General features: G+C 34.3%; 3 protein-coding genes across 5 annotated transcripts in view; 2 read left to right on the plus strand and 1 right to left on the minus strand.

The window, feature by feature from the left end:
- The first annotated feature begins 421 nt into the window (after window positions 1–421).
- RpL23A (ribosomal protein L23A) lies at window positions 422–3670 on the plus strand. Its single transcript, XM_080158297.1, has 3 exons — window positions 422–1663; window positions 2530–2653; window positions 3433–3670. The coding sequence occupies exons 1-3, from the start codon at window positions 1422–1424 to the stop codon at window positions 3592–3594; spliced, it is 528 nt and encodes a 175-aa protein (XP_080014423.1). The 5' UTR covers window positions 422–1421; the 3' UTR covers window positions 3595–3670.
- A 33-nt stretch (window positions 3671–3703) lies between these two features.
- Window positions 3704–17036, plus strand: Rs1 (Dead-box helicase Rs1). The gene is made up of 14 exons (XM_080158293.1): window positions 3704–3958; window positions 5501–5539; window positions 6025–6098; window positions 7041–7238; window positions 7596–7757; window positions 8150–8215; window positions 9056–9144; window positions 9447–9556; window positions 10878–10981; window positions 12362–12424; window positions 12562–12707; window positions 13205–13760; window positions 16078–16188; window positions 16672–17036. The coding sequence occupies exons 1-14, from the start codon at window positions 3721–3723 to the stop codon at window positions 16960–16962; spliced, it is 2247 nt and encodes a 748-aa protein (XP_080014419.1). The 5' UTR covers window positions 3704–3720; the 3' UTR covers window positions 16963–17036.
- LOC145317283 (serine/threonine-protein kinase MAK-like) overlaps window positions 16973–18717 on the minus strand; it is a 46370-nt gene continuing 44625 nt past the window's right edge. For all 3 annotated transcript variants that reach the window (XM_080158294.1, XM_080158295.1, XM_080158296.1), the window contains exon 10: window positions 16973–18599. In XM_080158294.1, coding sequence (XP_080014420.1) covers window positions 18210–18599 — 390 coding nt within the window. In that variant the 3' untranslated portion in view covers window positions 16973–18209. The remainder of the gene's footprint in view (window positions 18600–18717) is intronic.

Genomic DNA, 18717 nt, shown 5'->3' on the forward strand with positions numbered 1-18717 from the left:
TCTTTCGTCTAGGCTCTAGCCATTTAGGCTTTCTGGGTCACTAAATCGAAATAAACCTACAGTTTTTAATTCCCTTATGCCCGGACAACTGTCGACCTATATTAGAACATGAAAAATAATTATTAGATAAATAATAAAAATAAAATGAAAATATTGAGCGGGACAAATGTTTTAAAAGAGAATTTTTATCAATAAATTTTTTCCAAAACATAATAATTTATTATTTGATTAATGGATAAGAGTATTTAAAAATATATAAATAAATTTCCGCATTATGATTTATTAACGTAAACAGATAAATCTTAAAAAGAGTAATTATTTGTTCACTTTTAATTTCTTAAATTAAAAACTTATATGAATATCAACAAAGACGACTTTTTATTATTGTGTATCACAATTTGCATCGCGGCATTGTAGATAACCTCGCGCTCCGCGATGCACGTGTGGATCCGGTTGATTCTTTTCAGCATTTAATTATTTGTGAAATTTTGGTGTAGTTTCTTGTTAAATATTTAATATTTTATCCTGTTTATGATTAATTTTAAGTTTCTTATTAATTATTTAACGCTTAAAGCTATTTACATTTGTTTTGGAAACGTGTTGCGAAAAAAGTCTCATAATACACATTCTTCTTCATACCATAACTTTTTTTTCTTCGTATATTTGAACACAAGCGGCTTCGCCCCTAGCCTAGGCTTTGCCCCATGAGGTCATTTAAAAAATAAAATTTTAGTTTAAGAAAAATAATCTATTTCTGGTGCTGCCGCTAATAATTTATGTCTAGTATGAATTTTCATTTTTTGGGGGTTGGGGGTGTCCCACCTCCAAGAAAATAGCTTTAAACCACCACAGGACCAATAGGTATAAATCCTGAAGAGTAGAATCCGATCGGTTCTCCGGTTACCGAGATCTTATGGGACGGACGGACAGACAGACATCATTCTACTTTGTTTTATAGACAATCAATTTGATAATTCTGTAGTGAACATGTTTCTTAAATTTCTTGTAATTTCCAGTTACCTTTAAGTGATGATATGCGTACTCGAAGAAATTATGAACAAATACTTATCATTTCGTTTCTTTGAAGGTCTTGATTGCTTAAAAGTGATTAATAAGTTACAATAATTCTTGATGTGGAGTGTTTCTTTATTCATGTATTAAAATTGTTAAACTTAAGCTCCTTATTACTCATATAGGGCTAGGTATCTCAAGTTGCATTGCTGAGAATTCTTTACAATTTTGGTAATGAAGTATTGTAAATATAGGTTAAAAGGGAGATCTGAATGGATATTGTTTAATTCTTAAGATTTTTATTTATCTGGTCTCTTTAATATTGATAAGTTGTATCCATCAAGCTATAATGTAAATTAGTTAGTGTTAATATCTTGAAACGAATAACTAGTCCTATAATTTTCAGAATAATGCCTCCCAAGAAAGGAGCCAAGAAGGATGGCAAGCCCGCCCCCAAGAAGGTCGAGGCAACTGCTGCCGGTGCTGACGCCAAGAAGGAGGATGCTCCCGCTAAGGCTGTCATGAAGGCCAAGAAGGTCATGAAGAAGGTTGTTAAGGGACCAAATGGCACTAAGGTCAGGAGGGTCAGAACTAGCGTGCACTTCTTCAACAAGCCCCCTCAGAGGTTGCCCAGGAGACCAAAGTATCCCAGGTAATATAGGGATTTGCTGTTAAAGGTGTACATTATCTTAATACCAGTAAAAAACTAAACGTTGCACATACATTTATTTCTTTTCCTTATTTATATCTTAGCTTCCTCCAACAAGACTTTGGAAGATAAATAATTTAGGAAACCGTATCTATTATTTAAATTTAGTTATGTTGAAGATTTTTTCTTGCCATTTGATTTGATAACTAACTCCGATTATATCATTCTGTTAGTTTTTAATTTACCTAACAATATATATTTAATAGTGTTCGCTCCCCTTGTAGTTGATACACTATTTAGTATGCTATTTTATTTATGATTCAGTGACGTAGCATGCAATTCCTACTAATTAAATTTTGTTTCTGACAATTATAGTTTGGTTAATGTCTATAAGAAAATACTTTTATGCATTGCTCTTATTTAAACAAGCATCCTTATATTTCCTTATCTTTTAATAAAATCCATTGGTATTAACATTTATGCCGTTTTAACTATCTAAACTCATTTATGTCCTGGGGAAAAGCGTCAAAATTGCTGTCAATGTTTTTACTTCTCTTCAAATAATGGAATATTATGTAATTAAATTTTTAAGTTTGATATTTTGTCATTAATTTATGAATTTTAGAAGCCTGAAGAAATTTCTTTTTGATAAAACTTAACTTTTAAATATTTTTAATTTAGGCGTTATTTTTTTTATTTTAGATATTTATGGTTATTTAATCACGTTTGTTTCACAAAAATGGTCAAAAATCAAATACTCTATTGTTCTACCGCTTCCTATTTGTTTACCACAGCTTTTGCTAAAGTTGTGGCGACGGCTAAAAATATTAGCAATCATACCAACTTATTAAAATATTTTTATTTTTTAGGAAGTCCGTCCCCAGGAGAAACAAGATGGATGCCTATGCCATCATTAAGCACCCTCTGACCACCGAGTCTGCTATGAAGAAGATTGAGGATAACAACACTCTTGTCTTCATCACCCACACTAAGGTAAGCGTACATTCTAGTTTCATTCTCTTGGTGGGCTAGGGTCCAATTTCAGCGTGAAGCTAATTCTCTTAAATTTCAGATTAATGTCCTACTAAGTCTGACCTATTGCCATAGTTAGGCTCTCAATTGGTTTCCTTATGAATTTCAAATAACTAAGTTTGATTTTTAAAGACTTTTCTCGTATTCATTCGAATCCGGTGGACAGGAACCGGTTCTCATCAATACGAAAAAACTATGTCTAGCATCGTATTATAAACCGCTTTCTTCGAATATAGAAATGTACAATCATAAGATTAAAACCATTTTTTTAGCCCGTGCCTTCGGCATCTCGGGGTAAAAAAACTGGTATTAATCTAATAATTGTACATTCTATATCCGCGGAAAGCGGTTTATAATACGATGAAAGAAATAACTATTCTTGTATTAAAAAAGTCAACTAACTCAAAAGTTTTTTTTTCTTCAAATATCTTAAATCAAAAGTGGATTACCTCAAGGAACTAGAAATTAAAGTGTCCCTGTAGGGGTTAGTTCCAAAGTTACTTGTTCGGCGAGCAATGACAGATAAGATATTTTGAAAACGGGACCGCCTTCGTTTCTTACAAGGATTAGCACAAAACAAAATTGGGTTTACTTCAGTCTGCAAATGTATATTTCATTTTTATTATTCGTATGGAAACTTAAAACTAAGCATATTTATCGCATGAATTTTTCCTTATAATGAAGTTAGCTTTTATCTAATAGCCAAATCTACATTCAGTAATAACTAATATTTATTTCAGGCTAACAAATTCCAAATCAAGGCTGCTGTCAAGAAGCTGTACGACATCAACGTCGCCAAGGTGAACACCCTGATCAGACCCGATGGCCAGAAGAAGGCCTACGTGCGCCTGGCTCCCGACTATGACGCCCTGGATGTGGCCAACAAGATTGGAATCATATAAAGCGCTATGTGTAATTATAATTAAGCCATGTTATTATTCTCTTTGCATCAAATAAAGCTTTACTGCTGAATTAAAATCATCTCTTATTTGATTCAACCTTTCAGATAAAATCTCTTGGAAGCCACAATGCCTGTTGACCTTATAAAGACCATACACGAAGAGGATGACGTGCCAGATTTTTCGGAAAATTCTGATTCTGAGGACGATGGAAAGCCACAAAAGAATGTAGTAAAGGTTAAGCAAGCCAGCAAGGATTTTATTACTGGATTTCAGTTTGTAAGCAACCAAAAGGAATATCTGAATGATACCTGGAACGACGTGTCAAAGTATATGAAGACTGAAGCCAACGATAATTTGGAGAAAAAGGGAGGAATTTGATATGGTTATAATCTGAAGTAACTGTATGGTTTTAAAGTCTGAAGGTATGGGTTGTGTAATTAAAAAGTGTGGTAAAAAAAAAAAATTAACTAAATTTTTCTTTGGTCTAAATCTGAGGGAAGGGTAAGAAAAAGGGGACTTGCATTAAAAAAGTAAGTGATGCAAACAAGCCTTTAGGTGTGAAATATACAAGGTCTCTGTCTAATATAGGTTTTGAATAAACTGAAAAAAAAATATGGGGGGGGGGGGGGTTAATGCAACCATCTCGTAATCAGTGAGCAAATGGCACTTACAATTCGAATTTCGATCTGAAATTTTGCATGAGTAATCCTTGGTAGGTCTATATTCCCTAAATCGAACAAAAAGTTGAAAAAGTAACGGCTAACAGCTCAGCCGTTTAGCTGTTTTTTGGCTATTTTTTGGGCAAATCTGCCATAAATTATGTAGGAATCAACTTTTTGAAACATATTTTTGCTTTAAATCATGTGAAATGATACAAAAAAAAAACATTTTTAGATTTCTAGTACCAGCAACTAGCGGCTAAAACCGTTTGAAAACGTTTTGGAGCAGCATAGAGTATTATGTGGAGATAGGTTTCGTGATGATTTCCCTTGAAAATAATTTTAAAAATGGCTAAACTGGTGAGCCGTTAGCCGTTACTTTTCCAACTTTTTGTTCAATTTAGGGAAAATAGACCTACCAAGGATTACTCATGCAAAATTCCAGATCAAAATTCGAATTCTAAGTGCCATTTGCTCACTGATTACGAGATGGTTGCTTTAACCCCCCCCCCCCTTTTAACTAAGTGTTTAAGAAAAATATGTCAAAATGTTAAGTGACAAGGTCTTCTGAAGTTCAAGATGCTGGTGAGAATTGTTCGCACTTTTCTGGAAAGCTAATTAATGTTTAAAGGTTGTCTTATGCTTTTTTTCTAACTTCCACGGTCCTCTCTTAAAGGCTGTTGGCGAAGCAGAAAGTTACGCTTATCGTAAATGCATTCTGTCGTATCTTGGCATTTTGTGATTCATAAACTCTCATTGCATTTCTTTTTAATCATATAACAGAGTATATCCACACAAAAAATGTTTAGCATCACTGCTGTGCTGGAAGTTGCGCAACATCACTTGCTCCGTTCGTGCATAGTCCCCTACATTAGTTTATAACCTGCATAGGATCAGTAACAAATCTATAGTATAGATGTAAATATAGAATTACCACCCCCCTTTTCCGATGACCTTTTTCCTCGGCTAGCAAATTGTTTTTTTGCTACTTGGTTGTGTTCATATTCTCGACACTAATGGTTGATTTTCAAAGACTCAATTGAGAGTCGGCGTAAGGTTATCATAATAGGGAAATACAGTTATTTAGCCCCTTTCCCCTCTAAAGTTTTTTACTCTAATGGATTAGTAATAATTTCTGGATATTTTTAAGCGGCGACTGGTTAAACTGCTTGCTTGATTTTATTGGTTTTTGACACATCTTACTTCTATTATTATCAAGGATATAATCTAATCAAATCTAACCAAATAGATTGCTGAGTACAGAAAGCGGAAAAAAGAGAATGCAGGTAAATTGTTCTCTGTTGTAAGATCGAAAAAAAAAATTAAGAACAAAAATGATTTTATTGGATATTTCGTAGTTTTTTCCCCTTAAAAATACATCCTGCAAGTGTAAAAAAATACCTAGGTACTTTATTGAAAAAGTTTACCATGATCGAAGCCTGTTTTTTAAATTGTAAATACAAAAATAAAAATTCGATTTTAGATAAAGAAGAAAAAAACTTTGATTTTAGAATACTTGGAAAATCATGGCCTACAAGTCCCTTAGGGCCAGGGGGTGTGGGCAAACAAAACTAGAACCTAAAATCAATCTATCCCACGAAATCATTCTTTAATTGTGTTTGCGCCCCAATGTGCATTGGTTAACAGCAGGATTAAACTTAAACAAGGATGACAAATTTCCACTAAGGTGCATATCATCTTTGGTTTGGAAAAAATGTTATCGCAACATTATTTGTCTTTATCCTTTTTTAAAAAGCATTTATTTTGTTAGGGGATGGTGAGGATGCTAAGATTGAATCTGACGATAGTCTATCTGAAGATGAAATGGTGGCTGATACAGTCAAGGTAGATTTATGTTAATGTCGACTCATGAAATGACAAGATATTCTTATATAAGAGTAACAAGATATATGTCTGTCTATTTTTACCGAAAAAAAACTCTTTAAACGCTGAACCCATACAGTTCTCCTTTATAGTATAATATTGTATTGCTTTTCATAGGTCCTGGGCAGTTTTATAACTAGAAAAGGGCACCACCACCTTCCCACCTGGAGAAATCGCCAAAAATTCATTTTTACTAAACTAGCACTGCTTAGCGGCCTTTTTGATTTTTTCGTAAACAGCTGGTTTTAACATCGATTTAAAGGGAATTAACGTTCCGATAAATGCCTTTATTATAGTAAACTTGGGCTAATACCCGAGCCACAAGATCCAGATTGTTATTGAGATAATTGACTTTTTAATAAGGAAAGAGGTAGTTGCATGAAATGCATTTAGTCTTAAATGTAGTGAACTACATATTTTCATTCCTGTTTAATGGTTTAAGGGCATTATTCCAAAGAATTTGAACTTTCCACCACGTAGTTTTAGGGATATCAAGACTTGAAAATCATATTTTTACGACATATGCAACATATATGGCTGTCTTATTTTCACAAAAACAGCATGTCGGCTATTTTAGAGGTGCCTAATTTTTATTTATAGTTTTTGTAATGCAAAATTACATATGTTAAACGGAATTCTTGTAACTTAAGCTTGCATTCATTTTCTGAAATTCACTTCATGCAACTATCCTTTGAATTTGTTCTGTTAGAGGATATTTTTACCTAACTAATGAAAATAAATTTTGGTATTTTAACGGTAAAAACAATATTTTATATCTATTAAAATTGAGCTCCAAATCCTGTGGTAGTTATTTATGAATTGTTTCTAAATGTACAAAACTCTTTTTACGGAACCTCTGCACTAATCCTGTTGCCCTTTTAATATTCCAATAAAAATTTTAAGGTGAAAGAGCGCGATGCCGAGCGGAAGGCAAAGCGGAAAAAGAAAGAAGGCGATTCAGGCGTCAAGATTGAAGTGGAGAAAGGCGGAAATGACTCCGACCAGTCGTCAGAAGACGAAGCCGGGTTCTTTGAGGAGACGCCGCTCTACGATGAAAATGCGTCGTTCGCTTCAATGAATTTTTCTAGACCGTTAATGAAGGTTGGTTAACTAAACCTTTATTTAGTTAAAACTAAAACATTTCTTGATATGTTTGAGGTTAATTTTTAAAATTCCAGGGGGGGGGGAGACATTGGTCAGTAAAAGTTTAAAGTTTAAAATTTCTCTGTCTTATTCGTTGGTTCAAATACTTTGGGTGGGGCATTTATTCTCATTTAATTAGGCCTATGACTATATATCAACTTAGAGTATCAAATGGGTCCATAGGTTGCTTCATCCAGATGGACAGACATCGCTTTACTTGATGTATATTTATAAAAAGGATTGTAGGTGATTTAATGAAAAATCTTTGGTAATGGATTAATTTACGTTCCAAACAAAATTATAATATTTTTCTAGGCTATTGAAGAGCTGAAGTATGTGTACGCCACGCCCATCCAGGCTGCGGCCATACCTGTAGCTCTAGCTGGCAGAGATATATGTGGCTGTGCCGCTACTGGTACTGGTAAAACAGCTGCCTATATGCTGCCTGTCCTGGAGAGACTTCTTTATAAACCCAAGGTATTGTTAAATCATAACTTCTTTTTTTCTGTATGCATAAAAATAAAAAGGATATGAATTTATAAAAACAAACATTAAAGGAGGTTAAAAACAAATAACTTATAAGCAATCATTGTTGAATGTGTACTGTTATTATTACAGAGGGGGGGGGGGGGGGGGTGATGGGTATGTTTCAATTTTAGTTTTAAAAAGGAAAAAAGTTTAGTAGGTATCCTCTCCAAAAATAGCTATAAACCTTCATTGACAAAAATATTAAGATTATCGTAAAACTTTTTGTTTTGTTTTAATTGTTTATTAAACCTAGAAATTGACCTTATTACTGCAAGACTCTAGGATCCATTGTCTCGTTTTGTTGTTGAGTCCCTTTTTTATACATATTTTTATTTAATTAGAACTCTTCTGTAACACGTGTGTTGGTTCTAGTGCCTACTCGTGAGCTTGGTGTACAAGTTTATCAGGTGAAACATCAGGGGTGTATATTCTGCATTGGATACTCTGCTAAAAGCCAAAAAGGAGAATAAAGAAATATGTAAAAATAAGGAAAGAATTAGGTAGGTACTGAAAACATTTTTACCTTTTCTTTGTGAAAAAATTAGAAAAATATGTTGGAGGGGTAAAAAATGAATTGAATAAAAATAAAGAGTACTGTTTAACATTTTTCCCCATTCTTGGGGGAGGGGGGGGGGGGGGGGGGAATGAATCTTGTGCAGAATATACACACCTGTAAATATTAATATAGTATACACTACAGAGCTGGATCTTTAAATCATTTTAGTGGTGAGCCAGATCGGGGTGAGCCAACTTTCCACCAATGAGAGCACAGCATTTTATTAAATGCCGCGCTGTGATTGGCTGAAATTCGGCGCACCCCCATCTGGCTCACCACTAAAATGATTTAAAGATCCAGCTCAGTACACCCGCGAAATTAGCTTAATTGATAGCGTGCTTGCTGTCGGGAAGGTGTCTGGTTCGAGTCTAGACTAATATCATAACGTACTTAAAAATATAGAAAACCCTGCTGAAAGAAGTGTACAGTATGGCAATACTTCACTAAAAGGGTGTATAGGAATGAGATACTATCTTCTGAATGCTGTTTATTTGTACAACATTAGCGACGGTACGCCCCTCTAAAGAAGGACTATAGGGCCACTGTATATAAGGGGATGGGGAAGTTCCAACCAGCACGTAGAATGAAGTTTAAGAAATAAAATATAAATTGGGGTTTTCCTTTCCCTAGGTAGGTACATATTTCGCGGAGTGAATTTTATACACGAAAATAATTTTGATAATTGTAATAGGTTACTAAACAACTTGCACAGTATTCATCAATAGCCATTGCTCTGTCCGTTGGAGGACTCGATCTTAAACTTCAAGAATCTTTACTTAGGTAACAATTCATTTAATTTATCTCTTCTTCATTGACTTAAAATTAAAAATTGTTTGTCGATATTTAAGTACTTAAATGCAAATATGTTTTTACAAATCATCCTTTATTTAGGGCATTTTGGGACAGTTTTATTAATTTTCGTACAAACTTAATTAAAATATTGTTGAATTTTAATTTCCTATTATTAAATTTTTTAATGTTCGTTTTTCTTTGGAACGTCCGATTTGTTAAGTTTCGCTTTTTGAAATGTTACCATCCTTGTTTATAATATACATTTAATATTAACGACTATGTTATTTTAGGAAAAATCCTGATATAGTTATCGCTACCCCTGGTAGGTTGATTGACCACATAAACAATGCACCAACATTTACTCTTGACACAATTGAAGTTCTTATTCTTGACGAAGCAGGTAGTTAATTTTTAAGTATTGTCCCGCGACTGTGACCTTTATGCAAGTAAAATGCCATTTTTTGAGATTGTGGTCTAATTCTATAAGAAATGGACAAAAGAAAAGTGAGCGAAAATCTTCGATGGTTTTCCCAAATTGTCTAGTCGAGCACAGAAACTTCCTCCTTATTGTAATATTTTATAATATATTTGGCGTTTTTTTTAATGTTTAAAATTTTGTAACCCTGCCCCCCCCCCCCTATTTCAAAATTGAAAAAATATTTCTAAGAGGATAATACCATATATTAAAATAAGAGGCGTCGGTCGTGTGTTTGTTTTTTATTCTTTTTGCGGTCTCAATTTCAGGGGTTTAAATAACGCAGTTTATACTTTATACAGGGTGTATATTCTACATGGAATCAGTATAAAATTAAGAAAACTGAAACATTTTTTTCCATTCACCCCCCCCCCTCCCCCCCACTCCTTGGTGAAAAAACTAAAAAAATGTGTGATAAGAGGGATAAAATAAATAAAATATAGAGTTCTTTAAATATTTTTTCATTTTCCTCCCTACTTGGTCAGAAAAAACTAGGGGGGGGGGGGGACTAAAAATTTTGTAGCCGGGGAAAAAAAATAAATCTTGTGCAGAATATACACCCCTGACTTTATTATTTTATCCCTGCACCGCACAACACATCTATAATATTTATATTCATTGTTGCTTAGTTTTGCAGCGGTTATGATAATTGTCCTTGTGTTATGATAATGAAATATCAGGGATCTTAAGGTATCAAGACAAATGAGATAGATATTATGGTTTGGACCTAAGTCGTTATGGATTAGTTTATCAATGGAGATAGATTGATATACATCCTCAATGATGATACATTTCTACATTTGACTTATTAGTTAAAAAGTTTGTTAATTTGGAACATTCCAATCACATTTCAAGTTTTCAATCCAATGATAATAAGGTTGAAATGGGTTATAAAACTTTGGGTACTATACCGGTGTAATTTACAGTCCAACATCCCCTCTCTCCCTGATTAACATAATGTTGGTATTATCAAGTTAAACTTATTTCCCCTTGAAATTAAGTTTACATTTTTTAGATTTTCAATTATACACTCATAACTTTCAAAAAAAACTCTCAATTTTTCCGTATAATACTAATTTTATACTTATAGGCTAAAATTATATACACTAGGTAGGTATATTTTAACTGAAATATTTTGTAAATATTTTATAAAATGAATTTAGATTTGCTTTATAAGCACAAAAATATAAATACTGTGTATTCCTGCTATCCAGAGGGATAAAGTTAAAATTCTAACTTGTTTTAGATCGGATGTTGTCTGAATGTTTTTTTGAACAGATGAAGGAAATTGTGCAGTCTTGTGCAGTCAGAAGGCAAACACTCCTTTTCTCTGCTACTATGACAACTGAGGTTAATTTTTATTATTTGGGTCCAGCTATCAATTGTTTATTTAACTTTAGAATTGAGCGTTCATACTAAATAATAATTAGTTCAGATGAAGTTGAATAATCTAAATGCTTATGGATTGGTTACACTTCACTACTCTTAAATAAAATGTGTATCTAAATTCAACCTAAACAATTTTACAATTTTTTTCTATGTTTGATATAGAAGGCGCCATGTATCAGATTTAAGAAAATATTATTCCAGTGGTGTATAATTGTGCACAAGATTCATTTTTTCCCCTGCTGCAAATTTTTTTTTCTCTTCCCTAGTTTTTTCCAACAAGAAAGGGGAAAAAATAGAAAAATATTTTCAGAACTCTTTATTTTATTCATATTATCCCCCCTCCCACATTTTCTTTTAGTTTTTTTTTTACCAAGGAGGGGAGAAAAATGGAAAAGAATGTTTTCGTTTCTCTTAATTTTTCCATTTTTTTTCTCCCAAACCACATATTTTTTTATTTCCCCCCCCCCCCCCTTAGTAGGGTAAAATTTGCAGAATATACACCCCTGTTTTATTCACCTAATTTAATTTTGTGCAATCGATGCTTTAAACTATTCATAAATTATTAATGAATTAGTAAGCCTACAAAACTTGCAAGAATTGTGAATACTTGACTTCAGTCAATTAATCTTATCCATAATTCATAAAGAACAAAATCCAGAGAAATATTAATTTATCATTCATTGTCCTTTCCCTTCCTGCTGAAGGAAAGCGGACAAACCATTAATTATAAGAAATGATTGATGTATTCCTGGACACAATGTTTGAATTTACAACATAGGAATGAATTATTAATTTGTGGTCAAGCAGATACTTACTTTTTAGTAGCGAAGCTGTTCTATGATTCACTGTGTTTGTCCATCAGTCAGTCAGTTGGGGAAATGTGATTTTCTCGGCTGCTATTAGAGATAGAAAGCTTAAATTTTCAGCAGTGTTGCGGAGCCGTGGAGCTGCCATATTTTGCTGGAGCCGTAATTTTCGTTAAAAAACGGCTCTGGACTAGATAAACAAAGAGATTTTTTATAAATTATAATTTGGTAACTCTGTTTTGTCATGTGCAAAAACCCCTTTTAGTTTTTCAAGTCTATTTTTATCAAAAATTGAAAAAAAAAATATGTCGAGTTTTTCTTGATTTTAAGTCGGAGCCGCGCCGGAGCCGCCATCATCACAGACGGCTCGTTGGAACCGAAGCCGCACCAAAATCAAACGGCTCCGCAACGCTGATTTTCAGTATAGATTTCTATGACATATCTGCATCTAGTACATACATTGTTTTTGTCAGTCTGTCGGCCATGCTTTTTAAAACTTGAGATTTTCTTTAGTTTAATGTGTGAATCAATTTAGGTTGAAAAATTAGCTGCCGTCTCCCTGGATAAACCTGTCAAGATTTTTGTTGACAGCAACAAGGTTAGTACATCATTTCTAGTAGGGCAGGCAATCCGAATTCGGAACCTGTAAATTTGTTTTTCACATTAGAGGGTGTACATCATTTTATCATCCATTGTCTTATTCCATAAGATCCCTGATAAAACCTAACTTTCTAGGTAGTGGCCTGGAATTTGAGACAAGAGTTTGTACGTCTCCGATCCAACGAACTTATTGATAGAGAAGCATTGTTGGCCTCACTGGTGTGCAGAACATTCAGAGATCATTGTATGGTCTTTGTTCAAACTAAGAAACAATGTCACAGGTATGGCTTCTCCCTACAAGTTCCTTGTTAAGCACAAACAACCCCATCCTTATTTTGAAATAAATAAAGTGAAGGGGGAAGTTTTCGTGTGTTTTAACTTAAGGTTAGGATAGGTTATATCCGGTACTGGGTAGCTCAGCAGGGTTAGGGCCTTCCGCAGGCATTGGAAAGAACTTTCCCTGCCCCTCCTCCCTCTATATTTTCAAATAATTTTAAAGTATTTGGGGTGAGGTGTTCGACAGGTACTTTTAATCTATAATGAGCAGTCATATCATAAAAAGTAATAAGGTTTTTTGTCTGTAGCTATTTGAAAACTTTTTTACCTTTTTTTTGAATTTTCTATTTAAGAGAAGCTTCACATATAGTTTTAGGCTATTTTTGCCCTTTATTGCTCTTCAAATACAGAGCCCTTAGATGCTATAAGCGCAGCCGTTAGTATAAATAAAATGCAGTAACTAATAATAATTGTAAAATTATAAGAAATTGTTTTGTTTTAGATTGCACGTTATTCTTGGAATGTTAGGTGTGCGTGTTGGAGAACTCCATGGCGACATGAAACAACCTCAAAGATTGTATACACTTAAAAAATTCAAGAACGAAGATATCGACGTCCTGCTGGCGACAGACGTGGCCGCCAGAGGTCTAGACATCAAGGGCGTCAAAACAGTCATCAACTTCACCATGCCCTTCACCCCAGAGCAGTACATCCATCGTGTCGGCCGTACAGCCAGAGCTGGCCGATCCGGCCGGTCTGTTTCCATCGCCGGCGAGAAGGAGCGCAAGATGGTGCGTGAAATTATTAAGCGGGCGCGTGATCCAGTTAAAGCTAGGGTTATTCCGTCGGAGATTGTTGAAAAGTACAAGAAAAAGTTGAAGGAAATAGATGAAGATGCTAAGCATATTATTAATGAAGAAGCAGCGGATAAACAATTGACATTGCTGGAGAATAAGACCAAACATTTGGAGGTTAAGTTGGCTGGCCAGGAAGTTGATGAGGGAAGAGTTTGGTTTCAGACTAAAGATGAAAGAAAAGAAGAACTTAAAAAGATAAAGGTAATACCTAAGAATTATTTTTAAGAAACTTCTTTCTGTAATAGTTGGGCGCCGTTGCTCAGCAACGCATCGTTACAGTGATGAAAGTTTGAGTTCAATTCAAGTCTCGACCGTGGTTACTCGAATTTCTCAGTCGCAATACATTCACACAGCTTCTCCCCTGGGAGATAATTAAGTAGTTTGAATTCTCAATATTCACGCATATGACATCAGTACACCCTTATCTCAGGCACGGCTGCGAAATGCGAAATGCGTAATTCATTATTTTCTTCCTTTTATATAAAGTAGTAAGCGTTTTTTGTCCGTCCCGAAGGATCTTGCTAACCACTGAACTGGTATTGTTCTCCTTTAATGTGAAGCTTCTTATAAGTACTGGAAAGGTTTTAAACTATTTTTGGAGAGGGTGTCTTCACCTACCTCCCCCCCCCCCCCCCCCAATAAATATATTTTTAACTCTTGAAACTCAACTTTAAAATGGGATGAGGTCGAATTTTCCCCCTCATACCAGGGCCCCTAGAGGCTTCTAGGGGCGTAGCCGCTAGGTAATTAAAAGTTGGAACACCTACATATTCGTTGAGGTAATAAAGAGGAGTTCCAATGAAACAGCGTGTCATTGTTCCAAAACTGTGGCTACACTCTCCCAAATTGCTATAGAAATCAAATGTCTTACCTTACCTTTAGTAAAGGAACAATTCCATGAGTTGTATATAATGAATTTTGTTTCCTTACAGTCTATACTAGTGACACTTTTTGAAACCAAAACTAAAAGTCAAAGGAACTCAACTAAAAAAATGGTTACAGCACTGAAATTTGGTATGGCAGTTGCTTTAAAGAGGTACAATGTGGAACTGTGAGAAAACGGCGGCGGGACCGCCGCTATCACCGAATATTTTTTTTTTTTTGGCGGGAAGCGACGGTAGCGGCGGTTTCACCAACTTTTCTTTACAGTTCCACAATGTTCCTCTTAAAAGCGACTGTCATCTCAAATTTCAGTGCTGTAACTCTTTTTTAAGTTTAATTCCTGTAGTTTTGGTTTAAAAAAGTGTCACAACCGCCCCCTCCCTTTTAATCACGTTCTCTTATATCTTTGTTAATTAAAATAGAGATAATCTAGAGACACTCTAAATCAGCCAATTTAGGGGTATAAAATCTCGAATATATTTTACAGACATTATTAGCAGTGTTCCAACTTTTCCACTTATGATGATTTACTTTACAGAGGGGGTGATATTAGTTTATCATAAATAGGGACTTAAACTGTTTTGAACCTATTTTTAAAACATATATCAAAAATATACTATGACACCAGTAGAATCACACTGCAGAGCCTAAATTTGAATTAAGTCCCCAATAAACTTTTTTGAGGGGATTTAAAAATTGATTTTTACTGTTGCTGTGGTCCTTTTTGATCAGAGTAAAAGGTCTTTTTTTGTTTGTGTAAAATTCGTAGCTTTTAGAGTGTTTTGCTTCATAAATATAGTATTCTGGTATAGAGTAAAGTTAGACCTTTTGATTTCATCTAAATTAATTCATTAAAAACTTAATTCTTTACAATATATCAATGAATTAACATTATCGTGCTTGTTTTCTATCACTTATTTAAAACACATAAAAATTGGCTGTAAAGGGTTAAATAGTGTAAGATGACAACAAACGTTTATGCAACACAACAAATTTTATTTTTGTCACATATACAAATATGATAAAATATTAGATTATTCAAACTTATTTTTTAAAAGTATGTATCTTTTATGTGTATGGTTTTCATTCTTTTCATTTTAATTAAATAAAAATTATTTAACTACATTGGAAATAAGTCACTTTGTGAAAACACTCTTTTCTAATTGTAAAGAACTGAAATGAAACAAGACTTCTAATTGGTTCAGACTTCAGAATTATATGTTTTATTTTAATGTTAGATTTTTCAATAAAATTAATTGTTTTAGAAAAAAAAATATTTCCAATGAACATAGTAAGTTTTTTTTTTTATTGTATCAATATAAAGTGAATTATATAAATTGGTCTAAAAGTCACAATATAACCCCGAGTAAAAAAGACCTTTTGCTTTGGTCAAAATGACGGGAGCAACAGTAAAAATTAATTTTTAATTCCCCCCAAAAAAGTTTATTGGAGACTTAATTCAAATTTGGGCTCTGCAGTCTGAATCTACTGGTGTCATAGTATATTTTTGATACATGATATAAAAATAGGTTAAAAACAGTTTAAAGACAAAGTACCTACACCAATTCATCTCTTATCCCTTAAGATCCCTGTGCATCTACGATATATTTAATTGGAGAAAATGATTTTTTTTTAGGCGCACGATAAAGCAATTGAACGTGGGGTTAGTGTTACCAAAGTAAAAAAGAAACTTAGCAACAAACAGAAGAAAACGAAGATGGCTAAAGGAAGACCACATGATGAGAAGGTATTATTATTTATTGGTAGTACATTGCAAGTACTCAAAAGTTCGTCTGACTAAAAAATTATGAATAATATTGTTTGTCTACACTGCACTGTATGTGATATAAGATACACTACATACCAGGTACTGTTTTTAAGTGGCTGTGTTACGCATAATTAAATTATGCTTGTTTTATATCTTGATAAAATATAACATGTTACGTCTGCAGTGTCATGTAAAACCCTCTGCAGTAACAACCTCTGCAGTGTCATAGCAAAGGATCTCGCTAATGGCAGAACCAATACAGATATGCTTCTTATATTCTCAGAGAAGGTTTAATAATTTGGCGGGAGGGTACCTATTCCCTACCAAGATTCTTTTTAACTTTTTCTTTTTGTCACTAGAACTTAAAAAAAAGGATCCTCTAACCAATCTGTCATGCGCCCTTAGAGGCCTCGCCGCTATTACAGAATTAAAACAATAAACAAATCTATTGATATAATTCAGGAGTTAAGAGCAGCGCAGGAGAAATTAGCGGAAGCCGGTTTTCAAGCCAGAGAGGCTAAAAGAAAAATGAAGATGAAGAAACTGATGACAGTTCAAGAGGACAGATTTAGTTATGAGGGTGGAAGAGGTGGTGGACGCGGTGGTAGGGGTGGTAGAGGAGGAGGAGGTGGTGGTAGAGGCGGTAGAGGGGGTGGTGGTCGTGGAGGTGGTAGGGGCGGGAAAAGGGGAGGGGCTAAGGGCGGTAAAGGGGGGCAAAAATCTTCTTTTATTTCGGAAATCCGGAGAAAATAAATTCATACTATTTTTTTATTGTTTTTCTATTTAATAATTTGCATTATTACAAATATATCATTTATTTTCCAAAACATTGTTTTACATTTATAATTATTAAATGATAAAACATAGAATAATAATAATAATAGATGATCAATGGAACAGTCCTTGGCAAAATCACAATTATAGAGTTGCGCATAGTGTGTAACATAGACAGAAATTCTTTTTTTAACATGAACAAAAGAGAGCAGAGATAAATAAGATTATCAAGATAGGGGGGTAGGTAGGTTATTGTAAAGGTAAAGGTTTTATAGGCTTTTAAAAAATATTTGATTGTGTTAATTTTGACTCAAAGCTTCCTTGAAGATTCCTGAGCTGGATCTTTAAATCGTGTTAGTGGTGAGCCATATCGGTGTGCGCCGAATTTCAACCAATCACAGCGCGGCATTTTATAAAATGGTGGAAAGTTAGCTCACCCCGATCTGGCTCACCACTAAAATGATTTAAAGATCCAGCTCTGGTTTTATTTGAATTGAAAATATTCTTATTTTTTACTTTCTGTAAAGTATCAAAGTACCTAGGTACCAATTTGTTTAAATATTTTAACCACAATCGCCTGATTTTAAAAAAGAGGATATTTTTTGAAAATTATTTTTATATGCGTTAAAGTCTCATTTATCCCATCGTATATATTAAAGACGGTTTTATTTGGATAGTAAAATAAAAAAAAAATAATTTCTAGTTATGTTTCTATGGTTTTGTTTCATTGTTTATTGAAACTAGATAATTTTCTTCGTGCGATACTAAACATGATTTTTCAGTCTGGTCCAATTCTTGTTACGAAAAACTTCCGTCGGCCAAGAACAAATCAATATGAAATGATAGAAAACTTATTTAATTTCATTCTTCGTAGGTACTTAATTAAATTTAAACTTAATGGGATGAAAAAAATTTAAATCTTATTAAAACGATATTTTTAAAAACTGTTTCGATCCACAGGTATCCAGTGCTTATTCTGCATAGTTCTTTTTTATAATCTCAACCTTTTTACTTCAATATCATTAATCACATCATTAGGGGTTTCATTAAGTCAAAAAGATTGCATAGCAGCGTTTGAGAGACGGTTCAATTTACCAATTATCTTTAGCTATCTAAACTTTGTAACTCAATGGGTTTATTAGAAATCTCACTGTTAGATAAATTAATCCACCAACAAGGAACCGTAAAATACACACTTTGATTAGAGAAATAAGAGTTCTTGCTGTCTATTGTAAATATTTCGCCTTCCAGTCTACACGCCCATTGATACCCGCCCCCGGGCTAGGACCTCTGTCAGGCTGTGGCACTCGGGGACCTTTTAGGGCGGCGGAATCACGTCCGCCAGCCACCTGCATACCGCCTCCCCCGATGCGGGGCAGACTTGAGTTGGACCTACCGCCTCCGCCGCCCGCTGGATAGGAACTTCGTCTGTAGCCGTTGTTGCCGCCAGGCAGCTCTTTAATGTCCACGATTTCTGATTGTTGGCCTGTCTGCTGTTCAAGTCTGGCGGGTCCTGATCCTCCACCGCCGCCAGGTATAGCGCCAGTCTGGCGGGCGTAGCTCCTCTGCAAGGTCTGTTCCAGGATGTGGTTGCTCTGGGGGATGTTGCTCGAAACCTACAAGAAAACAAGTTCTCTGTATTTTCAAAATTAATTTATTTCACTAGTGAATTTAAAAAGATACTCTTAGATTTTATATTCCTATCCATTTGGACCTGCGCTGTTAGTTCAAAAA

Source organism: Acartia tonsa, chromosome 4, assembly GCF_053477335.1.
Source record: "Acartia tonsa isolate MP-2025a chromosome 4, ASM5347733v1, whole genome shotgun sequence".
In the NCBI taxonomy this organism is placed as follows: domain Eukaryota; kingdom Metazoa; phylum Arthropoda; class Copepoda; order Calanoida; family Acartiidae; genus Acartia; species Acartia tonsa.